Below are 22,861 nucleotides of genomic sequence, written 5' to 3' on the forward strand. Positions count from 1 at the left end.
GTCAGGGTCGCTTAAACGCTTGGAAGTATTCTTCAGATTTTGACAGTTTCCACTCGAGTAAACTATCAACACAAGTAAGTTGAAGATTAATTGACATTAGATGATAGATTAGACATTAAAAAAGAAACATATGATTTCTCTTTATCTGCTAGTTTAAATGCATCCACTGACGCTCCGTAAAAAAATGTCTTTAAATTTTAATGTAAAAAAAATATATTTTTTTATCAAAATGTAAAAAAGAGCACTCAACAATAACAGAGTTTCTTCTCGGTAAATACATAGATTCTCGTGTAACTCTATTATTTTAGAACTTCATTCACTGAGTAAATACATAGATTCTCGTGTAACTCTATTATTTTAGAACTTCATTCACTATAGCAGTGTTATGCATGTGTTGCGAGTTACATGCACAATACCAACAGTCTTTTTTTAAATGGTTGTCATCGATTTTCATCAGGAATTCTTATACTATTGCTTGGCACCAAATTTGTTAACAAGCCTTGCTATATAAAATTAAGATTTTGAGCAAGCTGTAAGACATTTTACTGTGCAGTGCTTGCGGGCTTGTGTTAATTTCAACCACTGCTACAAATGACAAGGTAGGAATGATTCCATCCTTGTCCTGTTATGCCAACATACACCTAAATTATTTGGTGGCGCTAGGTGATGAAGTCTGGTTTTAGCATACAGCATTTTGAGTATGCCTGCATGACTAACACACAGGGTTCTCAATATGTTTTGGTTGAACGGTCTCAAATATTAATGTAACCAACCAGCTACTACTTATTCTAAATAAATTTCATTTACTTTTTCCAGATTTGAACCGGCCCAATGCCATTTAAATAATCCATTTTGGACATTAGCCTGTTATTATTGAGAACACTGTATACATGATGTCAGAAAAAAAAATAAACATGTTTGCCATTATTTACATGATATCAGAAATATGACTTACCATTTAGTAACAAACTCAGATGTTTCTTGTGTTGGGAAATTTCACGATTATGATGAGCTTTTTCACTGTAAAGCAATGTATCATTTCATGCGACTCATCTCCTATTTTATTTGAATTTTCAACCTTTCAGAACACTTGAAGAGCAAGGATATTTCAACTATGGCAGGCCTTCTAAGTCTGCCAGATGAGTCCTTGCTCATGATTCTTCGAGGCTTGCATTACAAGGATTTGGTCCGGTAGTAATATTTACTTATTTATAAAAATGTATTTGAAGATTTGTTTAAGAGAAAGGCAATTTACATCTATTCAATGGACACAACACTTTATGCTACAGTTAAAAATATGTGGTCAATAGAAATTAAATGCTTGATAATAATATATTTAAAAATATATATTTCCATCACACTCATTTCTCTACTAGAATCTTATTTACTTTGAAGTGCTTTACCAAAATTGTATTAACTAATACAGGAAGAGGAATATATTAAATATTCACATGTATGCGTTTTGTTTTAGGGTGTTAAAGACTTGCAGGCGACTGAGGCAACTGGTTCCAGATGACTCGTTGTGGAAATGGCAGTGCCTTCACTACTTTGTTGATAATGAGTATGATCTGTTTGCGCTTCCTTGATGAAATTAGCTTAAAATATATCTATAACCAATATGGATCACTGATGAGTTGGTTTCCTGGGTTAAGGGTAGCAACAAGCCATACTGTTGTCCTTTTTGAGTGGTCAAAAGAACATTAACATTAATTTATTTAAAATATTAAAAAAAAAAAATAATAATATTTAAGATGTAGGTAAACTGAAAAATACAATGCCTTATTCCCTTCCATATTGATCCTCTCTCCATTGTCTTAGGCAGGTATGATTTCAGCTTTCAGTATCTAGTAAAAAAAAGTGCTGTCTTTATCTGTGTGGTATTGGTTGTTAGGCTAACGCAGTGGTAAGTGCACTCGCTTTTCACCTAGGCGACCAGGGTTTGATTCCAGGCCTGGGCACATTGTTAGGTTTGTGAACAAGTTGGACAAATGGGTTTTCTTTGGGTACTCTGTTTTCACCAACAACACAAGTCCACACTCTCACGAATCATGCCAACCATAGTGATTAATATAAGTTGAAATAACTCGTAAAAATAATTAGTTCAAACTAAATATGTAGCTTTTGTTGTTAGATTTTTTTTTATCATGGATGAACTAACACTAATTTTTATATTTGTCCAGGTGCCCAGAAGGAATGGGATGGTACGAACACTTCATGTATTGGTATCTTGACTACGGAAAATACAAGAACTATGCTGCCATACGAACAGCCTGGAATAAGATTGAGAAATTTACAAAGGAGTGGTGTCCCTCCATACATGAATATTTGAATGGTAAAATATATTATAGATGGCTGTGAACTTGAGTTTCAGTATGAATAAAACTTTGAAAACAACAGGGCCAAGCCCAGTTTTCAAAAAATAAAATATTAACCCTGTTAAGAGACACAAGGCAATGGCCAAATTGACACTGAACAAGAGGAACAAGGCAATAGCCAAATTGACACTGATCAAGAGACACAAGGCAATAGCCAAATTGACACTGAACAAGAGGAACAAGGCAATAGCCAAATTGACACTGATCAAGAGACACAAGGCAATAGCCAAATTGACACTGATCAAGAGACACAAGGCAATAGTCAAATTGACACTGAACAAGAGACACAAGGCAATAGCCAAATTGACACTGAACAAGAGACACAAGGCAATAGCCAAATTGACACTGATCAAGGGACACAAGGCAATAGCCAAATTGACACTGAACAAGGGACCCAAGGCAATAGCCAAATTGACACTGATCAAGAGACCCAAGGCAATAGCCAAATTGACACTGAACAAGAGACACAAGGCAATAGCCAAATTGACACTGAACAAGAGACACAAGGCAATAGCCAAATTGACACTGATCAAGAGGCACAAGGCAATAGCCAAATTGACACTGATCAAGAGACACAAGGCAATAGCCAAATTGACACTGAACAAGAGACACAAGGCAATAGCCAAATTGACACTGAACAAGAGACACAAGGCAATAGCCAAATTGACTGATCAAGAGACACAAGTCAATAGCCAAATTGACACTGATCAAGAGACACAAGGCAATAGCCAAATTGACACTGATCAAGAGACACAAGGCAATAGCCAAATTGACACTGATCAAGAGACACAAGGCAATAGCCAAATTGACACTGAACAAGAGACACAAGGCAATAGCCCAACTGACACTGAACAAGAGACACAAGGCAATAGCCAAATTGACACTGATCAAGAGACACAAGGCAATAGCCAAATTGACACTGATCAAGAGACACAAGGCAATAGCCAAATTGACACTGATCAAGAGACACAAGGCAATAGCCAAATTGACACTGAACAAGAGACACAAGGCAATAGCCAAATTGACACTGATCAAGAGACACAAGGCAATAGCCAAATTGACACTGAACAAGAGTCACAAGGCAATAGCCAAATTGACACTGATCAAGAGACACAAACATATAAACATCACAAATAGACCACACACACATCATAATAGGTGACACAACATGAGATTTTGGGCCCAAATGAGGTATCTAGTCGAAAGTGAGTTATTTTCATATTCACAAAGCTTATTCTTTTCCCAACCCAAATTAATTAAAAAAAAATGAGAATATCATGCATATCTTACCTGACACTTCAGCAAAAAACAGAAAATGCTTTAAAATTATTTTTTATTGGAAAAAAAAAGTTAATTGCGTGACGTCAATTTTGAAAACGAGGTTACCTCATTTGGACCCAAAATCCCAGAGTGCGTTATAATTCAATCAAGTAATCCCATGCTATTAGCATGAATGATAAATGATGGGATTACTTAATTGAATTATAACATTTTGTAACATAAGCAGCTAAGACATGTTGTATAATATATTTTGTGTATACATGTACATGTACAATTCCAAGTGAAGTGTATGAATGCAAAATTTCATTCTTGAGGGATAAGTTTTTGTACTCATTATTGTCTTCATGTTCAAATGTTATATAGTGACCATTTATATACAATACGTAAAAGAATCAATGTTCATGTATTTTTAGTGATATTAATTCAGATTATGAAAAAAAATGGAGTAGATTTTAGTACCCTATTTGATGATAAAAAAGCATGTGGTAAGTTTAAATTTGGTGACGTTTCCTTATATAATTTTTTTACTCTAGCAGAGATTTTTATGTCGAATAAACATTAGGATAGGTGATTTAAGTCAAGCTGGGCATGGAAGAGAATGGAAAATAAATGAGCTGGCCTAATGGAAATATACATTTCAGACGGCCTATCTGAAGATGAGCTGGACAGTATAGAGCAGACGTTGCCTTTCAAACTTCCCTTGGACTTCAGACTGTCCTACCGCATACACAACGGCCAGGAGATGAGTCTCAGTACAAGAGGGTATGGCCAGCGTCGTAGCAATTATAGATTGTTACAACTATGGCAGCTAATTGTCCAGACACCATAGCAATTACTGCAACTTGTGGAGATCATTTAGCAAGGTTTTTCAGTTAATCTATTGGGCAATGCAGCCATGTGCTTATATTGATGAATTGAATATAATCCTTTAATTGGTCAACTGATTTGATTGAAAATTGGCGACTGGTCAATTCATACGCCATTTCTTGATATCTCAAATTTTAAGTTCTTCAGGTGCCCTAATTTAATTTGGATACCCGGTGGCATAATAATCTTTTAGTATCATTTGAAAGGGTTCTATGTGTGGTGAAAGAATATGATAAAAGATACACTTATCATCAATACTATTTTGCAAAACAGTACAGCGTGTGCAGCAATACTATTTCGCAAAACAATACAGCGTGTGCAGCAATACTATTTCGCAAAACAATACAGCGTGTGCAGCAATACTATTTTGAAAAACAATACAGCATGTGCAACAACACTGTTTTGCAAAACAATACAGCATGTGAACAATACTATTTTGCAAAACAATACAGCATGTGCAACAATACTATTTTGAAAAAAACAATACAGCTTGTGCAACAATACTATTTTGCAAAACAATACAGCATGTGCAACAATACTATTTTGCAAAACAATACAGCATGTGCAACAATACTATATGAAAAAACAATACAGCTTGTGCAACAATACTATTTTGCAAAACAATACAGCGTGTGCAGCAATACTATTTTGCAAAACAATACAGCATGTGCAGCAATACTATTTTGAAAAACAATACAGCATGTGCAACAATACTGTTTTGCAAAACAATACAGCATGTGCAACAATACTATTTTGAAAAAACAATACAGCTTGTGCAACAATACTATTTTGCAAAACAATACAGCTTGTGCAACAATACTATTTTGCAAAACAATACAGCATGTGCAACAATACTATTTTATGAACTTTCAGAGTGCTGGGGTCGTGTACAGTTCACAGTTTTCTCTGCACAGAATGTCTTCTACCCTTTCAGGTTTGAAAACTTAGATGGCTTTCTGCTTGTTGTGTTTTCAAATTTAGATCTAGTTAGTTTGTACTAATTTTTTTAAGCTTGATTGCCTTTAAGGATCACTCTCAAGTCTGAAATTGGGTAGAAACCAGTACCTCTGTCCAATTTGAGAGGCCATGAAAAGGTACCCCTGGTGGGGATCGAAATCCCACAACCTCTTTGGTGACTGGGGGCAACTTTACCACTAGACCACTCTCAATTGGGATTAACATGGGACTAAAATGGAGACTGGGCAGTTTATGGAATTTATTATATTAGTGAAATATATTGAAATCAAATCAATTACTGCAAGAATTATGAATAGGGTAAAGTTTTTTGTATCATTCATCAAAATTAGACATTTGGATGAACAAGCCCAATTTTTTACATAAGGGCTTGGCATCATTTTTCAACAAGCCCTGCTATATGAACTCTAGAATTTAAGCAAGCCCAGAAGGCATTTTACCAGGGAAAGTGTTGCAGTCTTTTGATAATTTCCTCCTCTGATATATTTGTTGTACAAATTAAATATATTTTATTCAAGGGAGCATCAGAATAAGTTCTTCAATTTGTTATACATCGGCTATAACCAGCTTATAGTTTATCATTGAAACTCAGGTGAGTAGCTCATTATCTGTGATGTCAAAACCTAGTAAATTAATAGACTCGGCCACATAGCCTAATAAACAGAAAACAGTGCACTAAATAATTGTCTCTGAATGGCTTGTAGGAAGAAATGAACCTTAACATTTATCCTTATTAATCTCTACTTGCAGAAAGGCATGAGGGTATACAACAAAGGTAGCTTATGTTTCACCATGGACAATACAGCTGGGCGGGGTCAGGTGATTGGCTGTCGAAATATCAACAATTTCAAGATTGGCAGAATCTACCACCGTGCATTTGAGGGCACATACGACTTAACCACACGGACAGCAAAATGCCTTGTGTCAGGTAGTGTTGTCTTTAGCTACATTTTATACATTAAATATCTCATTTGTCCATGATCTGGGGCTGTTTTACAGATTTTAACAGTGTAAATTTGGAATTGTTGTACATGTACTTCTTAAAAAACATATTCTTTGATATCGTGTTTTCATTTTTAAAAACTCAAGTTTCCAAATTTTGATTGCAAAATATACACTGAGTGACTAAACATAACAATTTCTACCAGTGAAATAAACCGGTAAGGTATTTGTTGAATTTAAGGAAAAGATTCAATTTTAACTTAAGATGCTTCTGTAATATGGTCCCTGTTCTTGTAAGCCAAGTTGTACATGTATTCTGTTTAGCGTAACATGTGTTTTTGAAAAGCATTAATGTCTATGCAGCAAGTGTCTATTTGCCATATCTGTTTATAGAAAAAAAATCATTGTAATAGCATTTTTTTCTGAGTCATTTTTGTCGCGTAAAACCTGTGACTATATCCTTGAAACAATTGAAAATGGTATTTTTTCATGAAATTATTATATTTGTGCCCCTTGATTAGCTGAAAAAAAAAAAAAGATGAGAATTGGCACCCCCTTCTTTTAGTACATGTTACTGCCTTTTACTCTAGTTTTTCTTGTTGTGCGCTAAAATACTCCTGTAACACATTTTAGAGTGTTTTCTTTGCTTTCATTAATGCAATAATTCTCAAATCAAAATGGTAACAAATGGTTGTCAAAAATGGCATGGTATGTTTTGTCCATGGGATGTTTTGTCCAGCTCCTGAGTAGAACAAGCTTCTGTGCAATAAGTAGTGTTAGGATGAATTGCGATATTTCAATATTTGCATGCTACTTATTGCATGGTGAACTTGAAAATATGGTACCAAAGAATTACTACACCAGACAACACAAGTGATTTAAATTAAACATGACGTATGCCCATTGGTTTGGAAACTGATTGTGAGTGCAGTAACTATTACGTCTAGTTTCCCCACTATTTCATAAGTAAGTAAGTAAGTCCCCTATGTGTAATTTCAGGAGATTCTTTCAAGGAGTGGCTGTGTGACTATGCAGACAAGCTGGACAGAGGGGAATTCTTTGTGGACAGGGAACACATTTTCAAGTAAGAACATTTGTATTTGTATTAGTGTAGCATTTCCATTTATTTCACTATTACAAGAAGATATTTTTATATTGCTTGAAAAGCATGGCAAACACATAGGGATCACTTTCTTATAATATCTTTTTCTGTCAGTTTCTGATCAATTATTTCAGAATAACTTGGTGTCAAGTCTTCAAACTTGATATGCACAATGGGTCACAAGCCATGGTTGTTGTGACCTTAACTAGAAAGATTATGGAGGCAGCTGACAGGCGAAACATCTGATTCGCAGAATTCTTGTTCTGTGATTTTTTATCGTCTTATATTTTCCTGATTTTAGACTGCTATAAAAACATAAAGAAATATGCTTGCCATGTAGAATCATTCTGATACTGAGCATGCCCTAAGTCACACAAGCTATTATTGTAACTGAACTAAAGATCAGGCAGATTTTTGTGAAATTTCCAGCATTTGTTATGGCCTGGGTTGCATTTTGGCCTATTATGGCTATGGTGTATCAGTAAACAGTAAGTAAAGAGAAATAGATTGAGAAAAGAGGGGAAAAGGTTCAAGATGCAATGGGCTGTAACCTGTGTATGCTGCAGGTTTTATCACGAACCCAGGTGTCTGGCAACAAGTTATTACACCACCATTAAGCTGACCATGATTTATGTCCCCTTCAGGTCCAGAGCAGCCCCTCTATAACCCCTCTTGTCAACTACTTGATGAATATCCGAATTTATACTGCAGGTTTTACCACGAGCCAAGCTGCTTAGCAACAAGTCACCACATCACAGTAAAGCCGACCACTATGTACGTACCCTCCATGTCCAGGGCGGCCCCACCCGTCAACTTCTTTGCCTACAGGATCATGTAAGACCTTACTGGAGTGTTTTATAAAGTCTGTTAATTACATGTTTGTCGGCTGGTTAGCTAACGGTAGTTTGAATAGAGTTATTGGCCTTGCTACACATGTGAACATTGTATCTAATGGCTTTTGAGGTATGGCCAAGGTAGAATGAAAGTTTCGGCACACTCTTTTTCTTAGAAACTAAGACAAGCTTAAAATGAAGAAAACAGTATTTTTGTAAGTAAGTTTAAAGCAATATTTTAGATGTTGGAAACAGTTTGTTATTGTAGTGGTTATTATTAGATAACATTTCTGAGCATAAAAAATGAAGCATTCATGCAACATTTTGTATTATGGTATAGTTTATTATATAGTTTATTTAGTAAAATCTGGCGTAGACGGTTTATTATGTGTACTACTACTATGTCCTCTATTACCTTCACCCCCTTTTGCAGTATGGAGATGCCGAGTGAGGCCCCTCACAGCCAGTCGTGCAGACTGACAACCCGACACTGGACCGTCACCGATGGCAACGGCAAGGTGGAACGGGTCACAGGGGAAGGAGTTGTTGGTGAGAGGTTAACATGTGGAACTGCGTTTTGAATAAACATAATGGATAGCTTAAGAAATATATCAATATATCATCTCTTGTGATCTCCCTGCATCTGCTATGCGTCAGTAATTATTTGTTTTGTAAAGACTGTTATTATAGTAATCTAAGAATAATAATATCTGTCATGTGTTCCCGTTCCGGATAAAAAAAATCCGACCCGAGGGCACCTGCGTTGCCAGGTAACGAGGCTTGCCGAGTTACAGGGTACACAGCGTGCCCGAGGGTCGGATTTTTCTATCCGGAACGGACACACATAATATTTTTTTTTTTCTAGCATACCTTTAATTACATTTTTTTTGAAGAAAATACATAAGAAAGCACGTTTTTGTACATTTCACCAAAAAGCGTGTGCGATGATGTTTACTGACGTCATGACGCGCAGTAATTTGTATTCACCGCATACGTCAATAAGTTCCTTCGATATCATGTCTTTTAAGGGTTATTTTGTTTTGTTTTTAAGGAATATTTTTGTAAAGTTAATATTAATCGAACTCATCTATTGAAATCTCATAACTATGGTTACATTTAGTGTTTAATAAAAGAAAATGAAAGTATTACGTCACAGCACGTGACTCATCTGGCATGGGGGGATGCCAGATGGAGTTTTCCAGCACGGCTGAATTCACCGGAAATGCCTATCCGGTGTGCTAGAATCTACCTTCCCAACGGGAACTACAGAGGAGTTCAATAATGTCCTCATGAAAGTTTATGATGTAAGTATGCTGTAAGACCACAGTTAAAATGCCATTTAAAAGTATATCCATCAGACATCTTCTGCATGTGTTGTGTGTTGTATTTAAACCACTTTGCAGCCATTTTTGATGAAGCTGGTTTGTTTGGTGAATAAGCTGTACAACATTTGGGACTGGCACCGTGTCAAGGGCGGAACACTTCATGTTCACTTTTCTACATTATCAGTGCAATGGTATTACTTTCAGGCCAGAACCCTGTAATGAAGCCGGGCTCTAAGTTTGCATGGATCAGCTGTACCACATTCCAGACGGACACAGGCTCAATGGAGGGATATTTCATGTTTACAAACCTACATACAGGTACATACTAATTATGCTGGACACTATGTAGGATGCTGTATATTGTTTTAAATTCACAATGGTTTTTCAGTGCTCTAGCCAGGATTTGAAAAGGGCAGGGTGCTTGGTCAGAAAGGGCACTTTTGATGTGCATTGAATGGGCACTTGCAAGGGCCACTGTTCAGTTCTTATTGAGTATGTGTTGTCACTAATTTCAATACAAACAGTCTGTTATGAAGACCTTAGCTGTTATCTTTACACTAATAATTTTATACTTATTTTTGAAATTTGACTGTCAAAGGGCACAGCAAGGTGTAGAAAAAAAGGCAGTGGGGTGCCCAATCCTGCTTGTAAGGCCGAGCACTGTTTAATATTCCAGATTTTACAAGAATCACTTTGGACACAAATTTAAATCATGGTGAATTTTTTCTTATGTACGTCAATAATGAAATGGCATTGCAATATTTAAAGCAACTGTGCACCAGATGATCAAATTGCAAGAAAAAAAGAAATTTGTTGAAAACTGACTTAAACTTGGTATTAATGTGTACAATGCATTGAAACTAACTAACTGAAGTACCACAGTTTACATGTATTTAAGTTTAGCAGTTATTTCGTATTTTTCCATTAAAAAAGATTACTGGGTATGTCTACCTAGTAGAATTCATTCCTTATGCGTGATTGGCTAGTCGATGTTGTCACGTGATATTAGTAAGTTAGGTATATAGCTTAAATATACCACTCGTTTGGAGTGAGCCTTCGTAGTACAGTGGATACAACACTGGGCTGCAATTTTGGCGACACAGGTTCGAACCCGGTCTCCGACACAATTTTTTTTTTACATTTTGGTACAAGTATGATATCAAAGCTTAACACATTCTATCAAATAATTGTCCTGAGATTCGTTCCAGAAAAAACTTTTTTTGGTTGCCAATTTTGTGTACAGTCCCTTTAAGCTTTGCCAAATTGGTCAAAATTGATAAAATATGAAAAAATTAACCATGCAAATCAGACAATCTACACTGGTTATTACTTCAGTACATTCTTAATGAACTGTAGAAACAGGCCTCTTACCTAAAAACAAACCGATACTTTAATATAGTTAATTGGCATTGAGATTAATTTTGCAGAATAAGACTGTCAGGAATAGGTTAGAAATAACTGCAGTAAAATGACCATTATATTACCTCTTTGATGTGACTGATGTTGTGATGTTGTTGATGATGTGCTAAATTGTAAACAAATACTTCGTTAAAATGTGTCATATGATATTTGTAAGCCAATAATAACCATGAATGTTGTAGGTGCAGAGATGAGAGTGGAGTGTCCACGTTACCACATGAGGGCTCTACCATCAGAAGATATTCGACTGAAGTACGCCCCCAACCCCCACGCGCAGTTCTGGCCGGACGGAATTGTGTTTGAGGATAACTTAGATGATGAGTCGGATGGGGAAAACGAGGATGAGGATTATATGGAGGATTATATGGAAGCTCAGGAGGAACTTTATGGAATTGAGGAACTTGATAGTGATGATGAACTAGATTTTATGGATCCACAGGAAGCTTTCTTGGATCCACATTATGTTGATCTGCATCAGGATTTGGGGGATCCATATGAAGATTTGGTCGATCCCCATGAGGAATTGGAAGGTGAAGACGAGGAGGTTGAAGATGAAAATGAGGGTGAGAATGATAACATTCATGGAAACCATGAGGTAGAAAATGCTGAAAATAACAGTGTGGAAGGTGGTGCTGAAGAAATAGGTGGAGAAGATGAAGTTGAAGACATGGGGGATGAAAATGTACAATAAATACATGTACCGGTACTGAAGATTGTCAAATATGGCTTTGTAAATTATTGGAATAAAGTACCTTGTACTGTTCAGGGGTTCAACTTTGAAAATTACCCGAGTGACTGTATGAGTATGAAGGCTTCATGCCCAAAGCAAGGTAAAGGGGCTTAGACTTCTTTTGAAATTGTTTCTAATGTATTATATTCATTTCAATGTTTTGAATGCAAATGTCCAAGCAAAAAAACATCTTTACAATAGTCATAAGTTCAAAGCTCTCAATCCTGATTAATCCTGCTTATGGTTAATGGGGACAACAGCAGTCATCGGAATTAGACTTTTGGATGACAAAGTCTGAATTCTTATATTATTGCTTGGCAATAAAATTTTAAACCAGCCCTCCTTTATAAAATTCAGAATTTTGAGCAAGCCAAGAAGATATTTTACCAGTGCAGGGCTTGTGGGCTTGTGTTAATTTTGACCACTGCAACAGTATCTTTTTTATTACGATCTTACATAGTCATGTAGTGCGTATGCCATTAAATTAAAATTAGTTCATTAAAACAATTGGAAGAGATGTATTACCATTGTGACTAATGTTCAGCCTGTCCATAATTATCAAAAAATGACTCAACTACTGGAGTTAGGAACATGTCATTACATCATTACATCATAATCACTGATGGGCCAAAGGTCTAGGTCCATGGTATTGAAATAAAAATACATTTCTCATGAAATTATTAAGAGTTTTTGTTTTACCAAAAAAAATAATTCAAATTTATTTTTCACATAGTACTGATTATTTATTTTTCACATAGTACTGATTCAATGCATACATTTTTTATTCTAAATAAGGTATAATAAGTTTGCTTTTTATTATTGTCTTTGTTGGCTGTAGCTTGAATATACTCTAGTTTAAAGGAGAGGTGGTGATTATATCATCTTGTTATTACTAGTACATCAAAGGTCAAGGTCAGGGTCATTAAATAAAATTAGTTTCATATAAAATCATTAGAATTGAATCAAAAGCTTTTTTGCTTCTCAAAATGTTTGTTGGCAGTATCTTGAAAACACTAAAGGAGTATAGGCCAATATCAATTCTTTATTTCCAACCGTTAACCCTTAGGCTGCTGATGGCGATTTTAAAGGCTTTGCAAACAGCTTGGAACCAGACCAGACACCGAGTAACTCGGCGCCTGGTCAGGTTCCAAGCTGTTTGCCACTCAGTCAATATATCCCCAAAGTTTTACGTAAATTGAAAGAAATTAAGAATAAACCAGACAACATTTTTGAGCAGACGACAATTTACCCAGCATGCAAAGGGTTAAGATAACCATATTATTGCACATTGTATTGCTAAAGCATCCACTTTTGAGTTAGTCTGTTATATTAATAAGCAAACTAGGAACAAAAGACTATGTTTTAATGATCAGTTTGAGCATACCATACATGCCATATTTCTGAGAGGCTTCCCAGGGGATTTTGGTCTGAATTCCAGGGGATTTTGCTATTACACCAGGGGATTTTTACGCGACGAAAATTTGCGCAATATCTGCATTCATAATATAAGAATAAATACTGAAATACATTCAAATTACAATAATTTTTGGATTTAGTCATCATGGTCCTTCATGGAATTTCAGACTCATAATATTATTGATGCTTTCCACTGTCAACCTTAAGCAAGTTTTGATTATTATTTTTTTTAATTCCAGGGGATATGGATCCCCTGCCCTGGCGGGGGACCAGGGGATGGGTAGAAATTCTGGGGGATTTTTCCCCCCGCCGGGGGATATGGCATGTATGGCATACCATCTTTACTGTTTAGAGTATGCCCACTGTGTTGCTTGCCTGCTTTAAGATCCAATAATGTTAAATGAATGCACAAGTGACATGTAATATGTTTAACCCCATTGTTTCACATGTATTTTTTGTTTATTTTTGTTTCTGCCGCTTTAATATATTGTTAATGATTTAATCGTGCTTAAAATTGTTGCCAATTTTAAGGCCAGATAGGAAGTTTGGCCAGGAGCTATGATTACAGTCTCAAGTCTAGACTCAGAAAAGTACTTCTTTTGTATTCAAAAACTTTTTTCCATTCGTTTTACGATAATAAAGGTAAATAATTGAGCAATTTGAAATAGTAATAAAATTCATCAAATTTCATCATCATAACTCAACTTGAGGGAAAAATTCAAGGAAGTGAAGATTTGCAGTTTTGTCACTTGAGTCTGAACTCAGACTTGAAACTGTTGGTAATCATGACCCCACAAATATTTTGTATTTTTTCTTGTTGATTTTTTATTGCACTGCCGGCAGAGGCAAATCTCCTTTTTTGCTTGTCTGCTATTGTTCTTCTTTTTTACTGTTTTGAGGGAAAATAAGTCAAGCCATTGTCATAGCCTTGGTGTTATCATGGTTGCTGTCATGGAAACACTTGTTAGTCACGACTAGAAAAGTGTAAAAGATGCATGTATTAGCATGGACCTTTGATCTCATTTACTTTATTGCAATATGCACATGTGTGGCAAGTTCCATAACTGTGTCAAAAATAGTTTTTGAAATATATCCTTTGGTTTAACCAATATTTATTAAACGTATCAATAGTAAAGCAATCCAAAATCAATACAAAGTATACCGTAGTATTAACTATATTACATAGTTATAAACATGGATTTAGAGGGTTATTGTTTGATTCAGTGTATGATCGCAATATAATACTCCGAGTGAGCACCAAAAGTGATTTTTTATGAGGGGCGAAGTTATGTTCCCTTTTGGTAGTTCAAGGTGGAATATATACGATTTTAAACTAAAACAAAATTTTTTTTAATTCATTTTAATATATATGCCTAAACAGGGATGAGATTGACCTGGCGACTCAGAGCAGAAACCATTGGGTTCTCGGGGGCACTTTTGGGATCAAAAGCACACTGCCGTAGAAGAAAAACTGGCTTTTTAGAAGCTCTTTTGAGGGTTCTTCTGACTTTAAATTTGAAGCAAACTGGAATATCAACTCTAACAACCAAAAGCTCTCTAGAAACTTTTTAAATCAGCTGAAAAAAAAAGAAGAATCTTTTTCTCTTTTTTTGGGGGGGGGGTCCCTGGGGCTATAAGATCAACGGACAAATCACACCCCTGCTAAAAGTGGTATTAAAAGACATTTAACTGATTATATAAATAATGAAATAAATGTACGCACACTCATTGTCATTTTGGATCCGACATAATTGATATTTTGTCTCAGTCCTGTGCATGCTTGCATGTATAATTTGGTTAGCAAAACAGGCTAAATTTTCAAAAAATATCAAAATGATATTTTCATTTTTCAAACAGTGAAATATCCTTTTTATTTTGCTGATCAATATCTTTAAACCACTGGAAAGCATGTAATGAAATTTAGGATTAGGACATTACAAAAGTTAGGTAAAGAATTGAGGTATAACCATGATAGAACATTCCCAACTATGTCTCTTGATTGATTTAAAAAAAAAAAAACAGACCAGCATTGGTATCTGCTTTGATGCTTTCATTTTGTTTGTTATTATTTTTGTTTTGTTCAATACAAGAATGTTGTTTTCGTTTTTGTATGTATCCTACTTTAGTTGCATTAAAATATAGATGTTTTGAAAAAAATAATCAAAATATAAACACCAAACAAGAGGGATGCATTTACATTGTTTATTTTTGCATACAAGTATTCACATTGTATATTGCAGAAAATATATATCGAACATATTGTTATAAGAATGGCACATGATTTACACACATTGTAAAAATCTTTGGTCATGATGTGGGACTACAAGTTATATACATATATCACAAAATAATATTATCATTCCAAGATAGTCTCAGAGATTAGCTCCAAATCAGGAATTAATGATTATTTACAGTGCATGTGTGTATAAGCATTCTTAATGAGAACCTACATCACAAATGTTGTTTTCGTTAATTGTGAAATATGAACAACAAGGCCAAGTTACATCATAATTGGAAACACTTGGATCTTTTTAGATTTCACATTTGGTATACATGTATAATTCTTAGTTGTAATTCTGTTCTTTAAAAAGTTTTGTAAATTGCAAAATGAAATGAGCCCAAGCGTTCTCAAGCACGGACGTTGCAGGATTTTTATACATATATGTTTGAAAAACCTGGCTGTTATTCCTTGAGACAGCCATGATAAGTAAAGGTCAGTGTTTTTTTTTTAATATGAATTTACCAATTTAAACATGGTAACACCTAGCATGTGCTGGGCAACCTTTTTAAATTGATAATACTCATATGAACAAACACTGAAAGGTTTGGTGCTCAAAATTATGTTTTGTCTACGGGCCGAACTTCTGTTCAAACCAGCTGATCTACCTGATTTTAATTAAAAATGCCTGACTACTGATTTACCACGATACACTTCAATACAACTAGACAAAATATAACTTCAAACACTAAATTACATAAACCGCAGCTGTCAAAAATAGATCATTTTAGTGACGTCAAAATACTGTCATCTGCAAATGCATTTATAAATATATAGTATCTTCATTATTTAAGTTAATTGCTTTGCTATTTAGAAGTCATCCTTCTGCTTACTAAATCGAAATTTCACACTCCAGGAAGTTAAGGATAAAAGTCAGGAAATTGCAATAAATAAGTTAACATTAATTGAATCAAAACACAATACTCCAATCGACTAAGTTGACTCCTAAAAATGATAAATAAAATGCATTAAAGTACCCAATTTTTATATCTTAAATGTTTCATCTGGTATTATTATTTGGTTTTAGGTTAAATTATCAGAAATTAAAAGTTTGCCCAAAAGAACCAAATTCGCTGGACGTGGCTCATTCAATAATTTCCAACATCATTGATAATTTTCTGTACTATGTACAACGTATGTATGTTAAGTTTTGCCTGACTACCGGTGAATGGTCACTGTATTGTTGTTAATGAAAATATATAAAAGTTTTTTAATAAATTGTACTTTCCCAAATGTTCCTGTATTATTTCAAGATTGGAAAACAAAGTCAGCCATGTTTGGTAAACAGCATTATCTTTGTTTGTAAATAAATGAATACTAGTATATGGAATGTATTTCCTGCAGTTGTTTACAGATTAAAATACACCAATGTAATGTCACAAACTAAAAAATGACTAGACACAGTATCAATATGGCAACTCACACATAATTCAACATTTTTGTCTTATTATTAAATTATTATTAAACCAGTTACAACGACCACTATTTCATCGCGATAAAAATAGGATAGAAATGTGGCCATTCGAAACTGCATCATAATTCAACATTTGTCTTGCTTACTTAAATAATTATTATTAAACCAGTTACAAAGGCCACTATTTCATCGCGATAAAAATAGGATAAAAATATGGCAATTCGAAACTGCATCATAATTCAATATTTGTCTTGTTTACTTAAATAATTATTATTAAATCAGTAACATAGACCACTATTTCATCCGGATAAAAAATGTGGCAATTCCAAACTGCATCAAAATTCGTGTTTAAATTCGTGTTTATGCATATTCTTGTTTTTTAAGCATTGAATTAATCAATCGCCAGCAATATTTAAAATAGTATGTACTTAAACGGTGTCATCGTTATTTTCCCGGCTAAAGCGTGTATTCCCAGTTACTTCCTGATTCTGACGTGTAAACAGACGACATTTGTGCGTCCAGAAACTGGGACAACTCTTGACCGGAAGTTACTGACGATGGCAAGTACATGGTAGACAATTTAGCATCAAACATACTCTTTCTGGGTTCTTCCCCCTGAAATCGAACAGACAGAAGCTCAACGCACAAACAGTCATATCCGCACCAGTGCTGTAACAGCTTTTGTACCTCCGTTTCTGAAAGTTTATGCAAATACTCTTCAAAGATGTCCTTGACCTTTTCTTCAGATTCCCGCTCATCGTCTGCTTCCGAGAAAATGTATTTAAGTCGTAGAAGTAGAGATGGGACATCCGGCGACAAGACTTTATATACCTGAATGATGTCATCTTCTGTAATGCCGGAAATGTCGATTTCGGACTGACAGAATACTTCCTGAATTTGGCAAAGCGCCCAGTAGGGGCGGTGCAAGAGAAAGCTCTTTGCTATGTTAGGGATACTGCTGTCAAGGTCGTATGTTTGAGGAAGCTGCTTGCATCCGTAGCTACCCAGCACCGTTTTTATGCTTCTGTCGATTCTTGGTGAAAAATTCTCCAAGCCGAGCTTCGCCTCAGCTAGGGCTGCTAGAAGGACCTCGCGTTCCGTTTTCGACATGGCCTGGTAGAATGAACTGAGACTCAGCTGGTCACTGCAAGTGTTAGCTAGAATGAATGAAAGGCAAGCAGGCGAAAAGCACAGAGGGAGATAACTCTCCTGAATCAGCCCGTGGACCAAAACACGCCCAAATATTTGGAACAGATCCTCCCCCGCGCTCGGATCCAGGGTTGGGACTAGGTGGTGGTTCCCGGTAAAATGTTTCTTGAAAGCTTCATCCCAGAAGGCGACAAGTACAGAACTGTTGGAAGTGTCGGAGACCGGAAGTCCACACTCGTCTTGGATACAAACCACGAGGCGATGGGTCTCCAAGGTTTCATCCTCACGGTAGGCGTTAAGCAGGTCAGTGAAAATGGATTCTGCCTTCACCTGGATTTTCTTGACGGATTTCAAGGAGGATCTAGACTCAAACGCCCTCTTCAGGAGTTTGGTGCTCTCTGTGGAATAAAAATGGTTCATGTTCAGGGTGAGGAATCACGTGACTTCGACGGGGTTCTCACATGGATCACCACGGGTCAAAACCGATGTAAACAAACAAGAAAGAGACGTTAATTCCTAAATAACTTTTTCGACAGAAAATATATGAAAATATGTCTTAGCCTTAAAGACTATGCTATATTCTGCTTCAAAACGTGTGAAACATTTTAGATTCGCTTGTATTTTAACGACACCATCCTTGACCAAAATTTTAACTTTACGGAAGAACGATATGCAACGCTGTGTGCGCTGTGATTCTATATTTTGTATGCATTTCTTAGTAATTAGTAAATTCAAAACAAATCTATTATAATACAAGGGATACACGTTAAATAATCAGGAGTAGAAAAAAAAAATGGCGTTTGATTTTCTTGCACCATGTTTATTTTTATTTTTAAAATATCGTTCTATGTTCAGTGCATCTAGTGGTGCTTCTTGAACGGAATTAATAGCTATTTAACCAGTACGGGAACAAACCCGCACGACTGTCTACGGTCAATCGGAACTTGCTCGGCTATTATCTATCAATATAAGCCGAGTAGTTACGATAGTTTCTACGGCGTAGATTTTGTCTGCATGCTCAAGATGTGAATGCTCAACCTTACCAATGAGTTGCCCTGGGCTGGTTGCTGCCGTTGTCTTGTCGACGTCCATGTCGGAGTGAGAGCCATCACCGTTCATAGAAGCCTTCGTCTGTAAAACACATGCATGTATAAATATATGTAAAGACAAAAAAAGCATCATAATTAAATTGAATCTTGAGGTTTAGTTTATAAAAACAAGTATATCCTTTAGGACAGCTTGATCTTTAAACATGTTTGGTCCGCAAGGACTTTCTTCTTTTCAAGTTTTTAAAATGTGAAATGACACAAGTTATATGAATAACAAAATACTATATATTTAAGGATATTGTAGATGCAGTTGGCTATCCTGGGGGCTACGGTCAAAATGTTGAATTCTAAATCCGACTTTTAAGGGACATACATCGCACGTACAACCTGCAAACTGACGTCAGATTTCAGAGATGACGTCATAGTCTGAGATGCGATGGTGGGACGCCTCACTTCCGGTTTATGGTTTATGACCTCCGTCCCCTCGGGCAGGCTTGGAAGGGGGATGTTGAAGTTCTGTATTAGGTTTAGAGGATTGCCTAGCGACGAGCACGTGCCGACCCCGTTGCCTGAGTACACATCATCAAAATTGCGATGGATCACGGGCGCTGGCCTGTCGTCTGCTTCATCCTAGATTTAAACAGAAATAGCGGATTTTTATGCAGATATAAACATATTTGCATCTTATTCTAACAACAAATGTATTTCTGTCGCTGGTGTGCTCTTTGAAAAATGTAAGCAAACCAGTGGGCATATATAGACACCGTCTAATGGCAATAGACGCCGCCGGCAGACGCTATAAATCGTCCGCAGACACTAGACGCCGTCCGCAGAAACTAGACAGCGTCCGCAGACACAGACGCCGTCCGCAGACAATAGACGCCGTCTTCAGACACTAAACAGCGTCCGCAGGCACAGACGCCGTCCGCAGACAATAGACGCCGTCTTCAGACACTAAACAGCGTCCGCAGACACAGACGCCGTCCGCAGACAATAGACGCTGTCTTCAGACACTATACAGCGTCCGCAGACACAGACGCCGTCCGTAGACACTAGACGCCGTCCACAGACACTAAACGCTGTACACCGGTCACATTACGTGCATTTTCTCATGATTAAAACTGAACGAGATTTTCATTACTTGACTACGACGTGAAAGTATGGTTTTATAATAATCTTTTATCGCACACTAATTATAAACGTTTTCTGCTTAATTAACTTTGTTCAGGAAATAACCACTCTGCATGAACTCTCAGATGTGTATTATAATTTTAATTCTGTACTTGGTTATAAATGCGGTGGTGATCGAAAAAACAGATATCTAAATTGAGCTTTATATGGCGCTGTTCAAGCAATTAAATATTTTCGAAAATATATTTTTTTTTTCAAGATTCGTGTAACATGTTGGTATTTCAGAATTAGCAAAGGACTGCAACATATGCATGACAGTGTACAAGTCATTGATTTACCTGGCCTCTAGATTTTCATATATTATTTGTTTATTTATATTTTCAAAACATTATTTTTTGTTGTAACAAAAACGTAATCGAGGTCCTGAAAAAACCCGTCAAAAAGTGGGCGCTTTATGTACTTCACCTGTTTGTCGACAAAAGAATACTTATAAGTTGACAAGAAAATCTACTGTTTTTAATCACTGTTGTTAGCATCCGCGTTTGATGGAACTTTGCAGACATGCTCCAGATATTGAAAACTTATTTGTGTAGATGATGTAAAGCTTTGAAGTTCTGACACAGGTAACATACCTTTTAACCATATCTCGTATTGTTTTAACAAAACGCACTAACGTTACGTACAATGTTGCAACCATTTACGTAAGCCTGACGTTGACGCTGTAATTACGTACATATGGTATAATAATCAGGCTGCCTTGGTACTTCATGTCCTTCAATTGCCGTGGCGACCTGGCCTCCACGCGGATGAGGCGCCGGGTCTTGTCTATGCGGTACATGTCGTAGCGGCGGCCGCCCAGGCGCGGGTACAACGTCACCATGTACGCGCGATAGGCCGCCTCATCGAAGGAGAGGCACAGCTGCGTCTTCCGGGGGATTCCGTTGATGTAGTCAAGGGATGGATACCCTGTTAAAAGAGATGGAAAATCTATCATTTATTGTCATACTCCTCTTTACAACATGGTTTTGAGACCAAATCGAAGTATCCAGTGTCGTCGTCGTTGTTGTTGTTGTTGTTGTTGTTGTTGTTTTCAAACCATGTGTATTACAGTCGAACCCCGCTGGCCCGAATGCCTTGTTAGCTCTAACTGGATGTTAAGGACCGATTTCTTTAACCTGAGGGAAAGCATTCCCGCTTGGCTCGAACTTTTCGAGGCTCGAGGTATTTTTGCCGGTCCCTTGGAGTTCGAGTCAACGAGGTTCGACTGTATACTCATCCTAGCGTTTCTCTAACCTCTCCTTTGATAGCGCCTGTAATTTGATTGACATGCGTTAAATACATTTGCTCCGAATCTCTGTTATTTTTTTAATTAATTTGTCACGTTTTTCTAGAATATTACACCCAGTTTTTGCCTAGGTCGACATTCTTTATCATAGTTCGATGTTGTTGTTTTTTAAGTGAGTAATTAATTCTTTTTCCGTAGAAAAATAATATAGACTTAAACGGAACGGATATTTTCTTAGCGCATGGTATACCTGTCGTCATTCTAATGAATAGTACAATTTAAAGATCTTAAAGAGTCACCTTGTCCAGTAGCATTTCAACTTCTGACTTAATACATGCATTCCCAGGACTTCAGCATACAAAGCATTGCATTAAAGAATATATGGAAGCGTCTAATGGATATACCGATTACATAGTCCTGTCGACTTTTGTTCGACATGACGGGTTATAACGTGACATGTTGCCAACGTTAGATCGACTTATCCACTTATTAGGTTATTCTGATTACGAAGTGTTGTCGACGTGTTGTTCGTTCGACTTGACGAGTTATAACAAGACAGGTTGCCAATGTCAACTTGTTCACTTTTTCGTAGATATGACAACTCATTCATCAGTGCCGTAGCTACACTGAGGCATACCGAGGCAGCTGCCTCGGTGTTTTTTTTGGCATATAACAATTTCCATAGCTCTAAAATAACTCTTTTCGACTAACTTCATTTGCCTCAACGTACACAAACCATCGACCAAAAGATATTCCAGAATGCAGCAAATCGCTTCTTGCAAAAAAAAAATAATCCGGGGGGGGGGGCATGCCCCGGACTCCCATAGACCGTTCTGCCTCGGTGTTTTTTTAAGTCTGGCTACGGCACTGTTCATCGTAGGCTTTACAGCTTGAACATGCAATGTCGTCATGATTCTAATGTGTGTAACCTGATTGTCGACACAACATATGCCAACATATCAGATTAATTCAAAAGTGAAATAGTCAAGATTGTTTTGTAACGTTTTATCTCGTCAAGTCGACATAAAACAAGTCGACAAAACTAGTCGGCATATTTAAAAACAAAATAAAGTGGTGTTACATCTAACCAAGTCGAAATAATACAAGCCGACACAATAAGTCGACATATTCAAAAAACAACAACTTGGTTTTATATGTTGCCAAGTCGACATAAAGCACGCCGACACAACTAGTCGACATATCTAAAAATAACGTGGTGATATATGTCGCTAAGTCGGCATAAAAAAGTCGACAAGACTCACGATTATATACATCATCATTATATAGGAT

At 36.4% G+C, this 22,861-nt stretch overlaps 2 protein-coding genes across 7 annotated transcripts in view; one reads left to right on the forward strand and one right to left on the reverse strand.

Moving 5' to 3' along the window:
• Positions 1–16,776, forward strand: LOC128238377 (F-box only protein 3-like). The gene is made up of 12 exons (XM_052954240.1): positions 1–74; positions 1,086–1,191; positions 1,472–1,561; positions 2,181–2,332; positions 4,298–4,418; positions 5,397–5,457; positions 6,249–6,426; positions 7,440–7,524; positions 8,254–8,376; positions 8,809–8,924; positions 9,905–10,018; positions 11,302–16,776. Exons 2-12 carry the CDS (start codon positions 1,115–1,117, stop codon positions 11,808–11,810), a joined length of 1,626 nt encoding a protein of 541 aa, XP_052810200.1. The 5' UTR covers positions 1–74; positions 1,086–1,114; the 3' UTR covers positions 11,811–16,776.
• Positions 16,377–22,861, reverse strand: part of LOC128238376 (uncharacterized) — a 20,843-nt gene continuing 14,358 nt past the window's right edge. For 5 of the 6 annotated variants that reach the window (XM_052954233.1, XM_052954239.1, XM_052954236.1 and 2 more), the window contains exons 3-6: positions 21,020–21,252; positions 19,540–19,785; positions 19,150–19,237; positions 16,377–18,504 (exon numbers count right to left, since the gene is read on the reverse strand). In XM_052954233.1, the coding sequence (XP_052810193.1) occupies positions 17,414–18,504; positions 19,150–19,237; positions 19,540–19,785; positions 21,020–21,252 (1,658 nt within the window). In that variant the 3' untranslated portion in view covers positions 16,377–17,413. The remainder of the gene's footprint in view (positions 18,505–19,149; positions 19,238–19,539; positions 19,786–21,019; positions 21,253–22,861) is intronic. The other variant, XM_052954234.1, reaches the window with a different exon arrangement.

Source organism: Mya arenaria, chromosome 6 (genome assembly GCF_026914265.1).
Source record: "Mya arenaria isolate MELC-2E11 chromosome 6, ASM2691426v1".
NCBI lineage: Eukaryota > Metazoa > Mollusca > Bivalvia > Myida > Myidae > Mya > Mya arenaria.

Coding starts and splice junctions, on each gene's coding strand:
- LOC128238377 (XM_052954240.1), top strand. CDS start 1,115: ATGGCAGGCCTTCTAAGTCTGCCAGATGAGTCCTTGCTCATGATTCTT. Junction 1,192..1,471: donor CATTACAAGGATTTGGTCCG/GTAGTAATATTT, acceptor GTTTTGTTTTAG/GGTGTTAAAGACTTGCAGGC. Junction 2,333..4,297: donor CATACATGAATATTTGAATG/GTAAAATATATT, acceptor TATACATTTCAG/ACGGCCTATCTGAAGATGAG.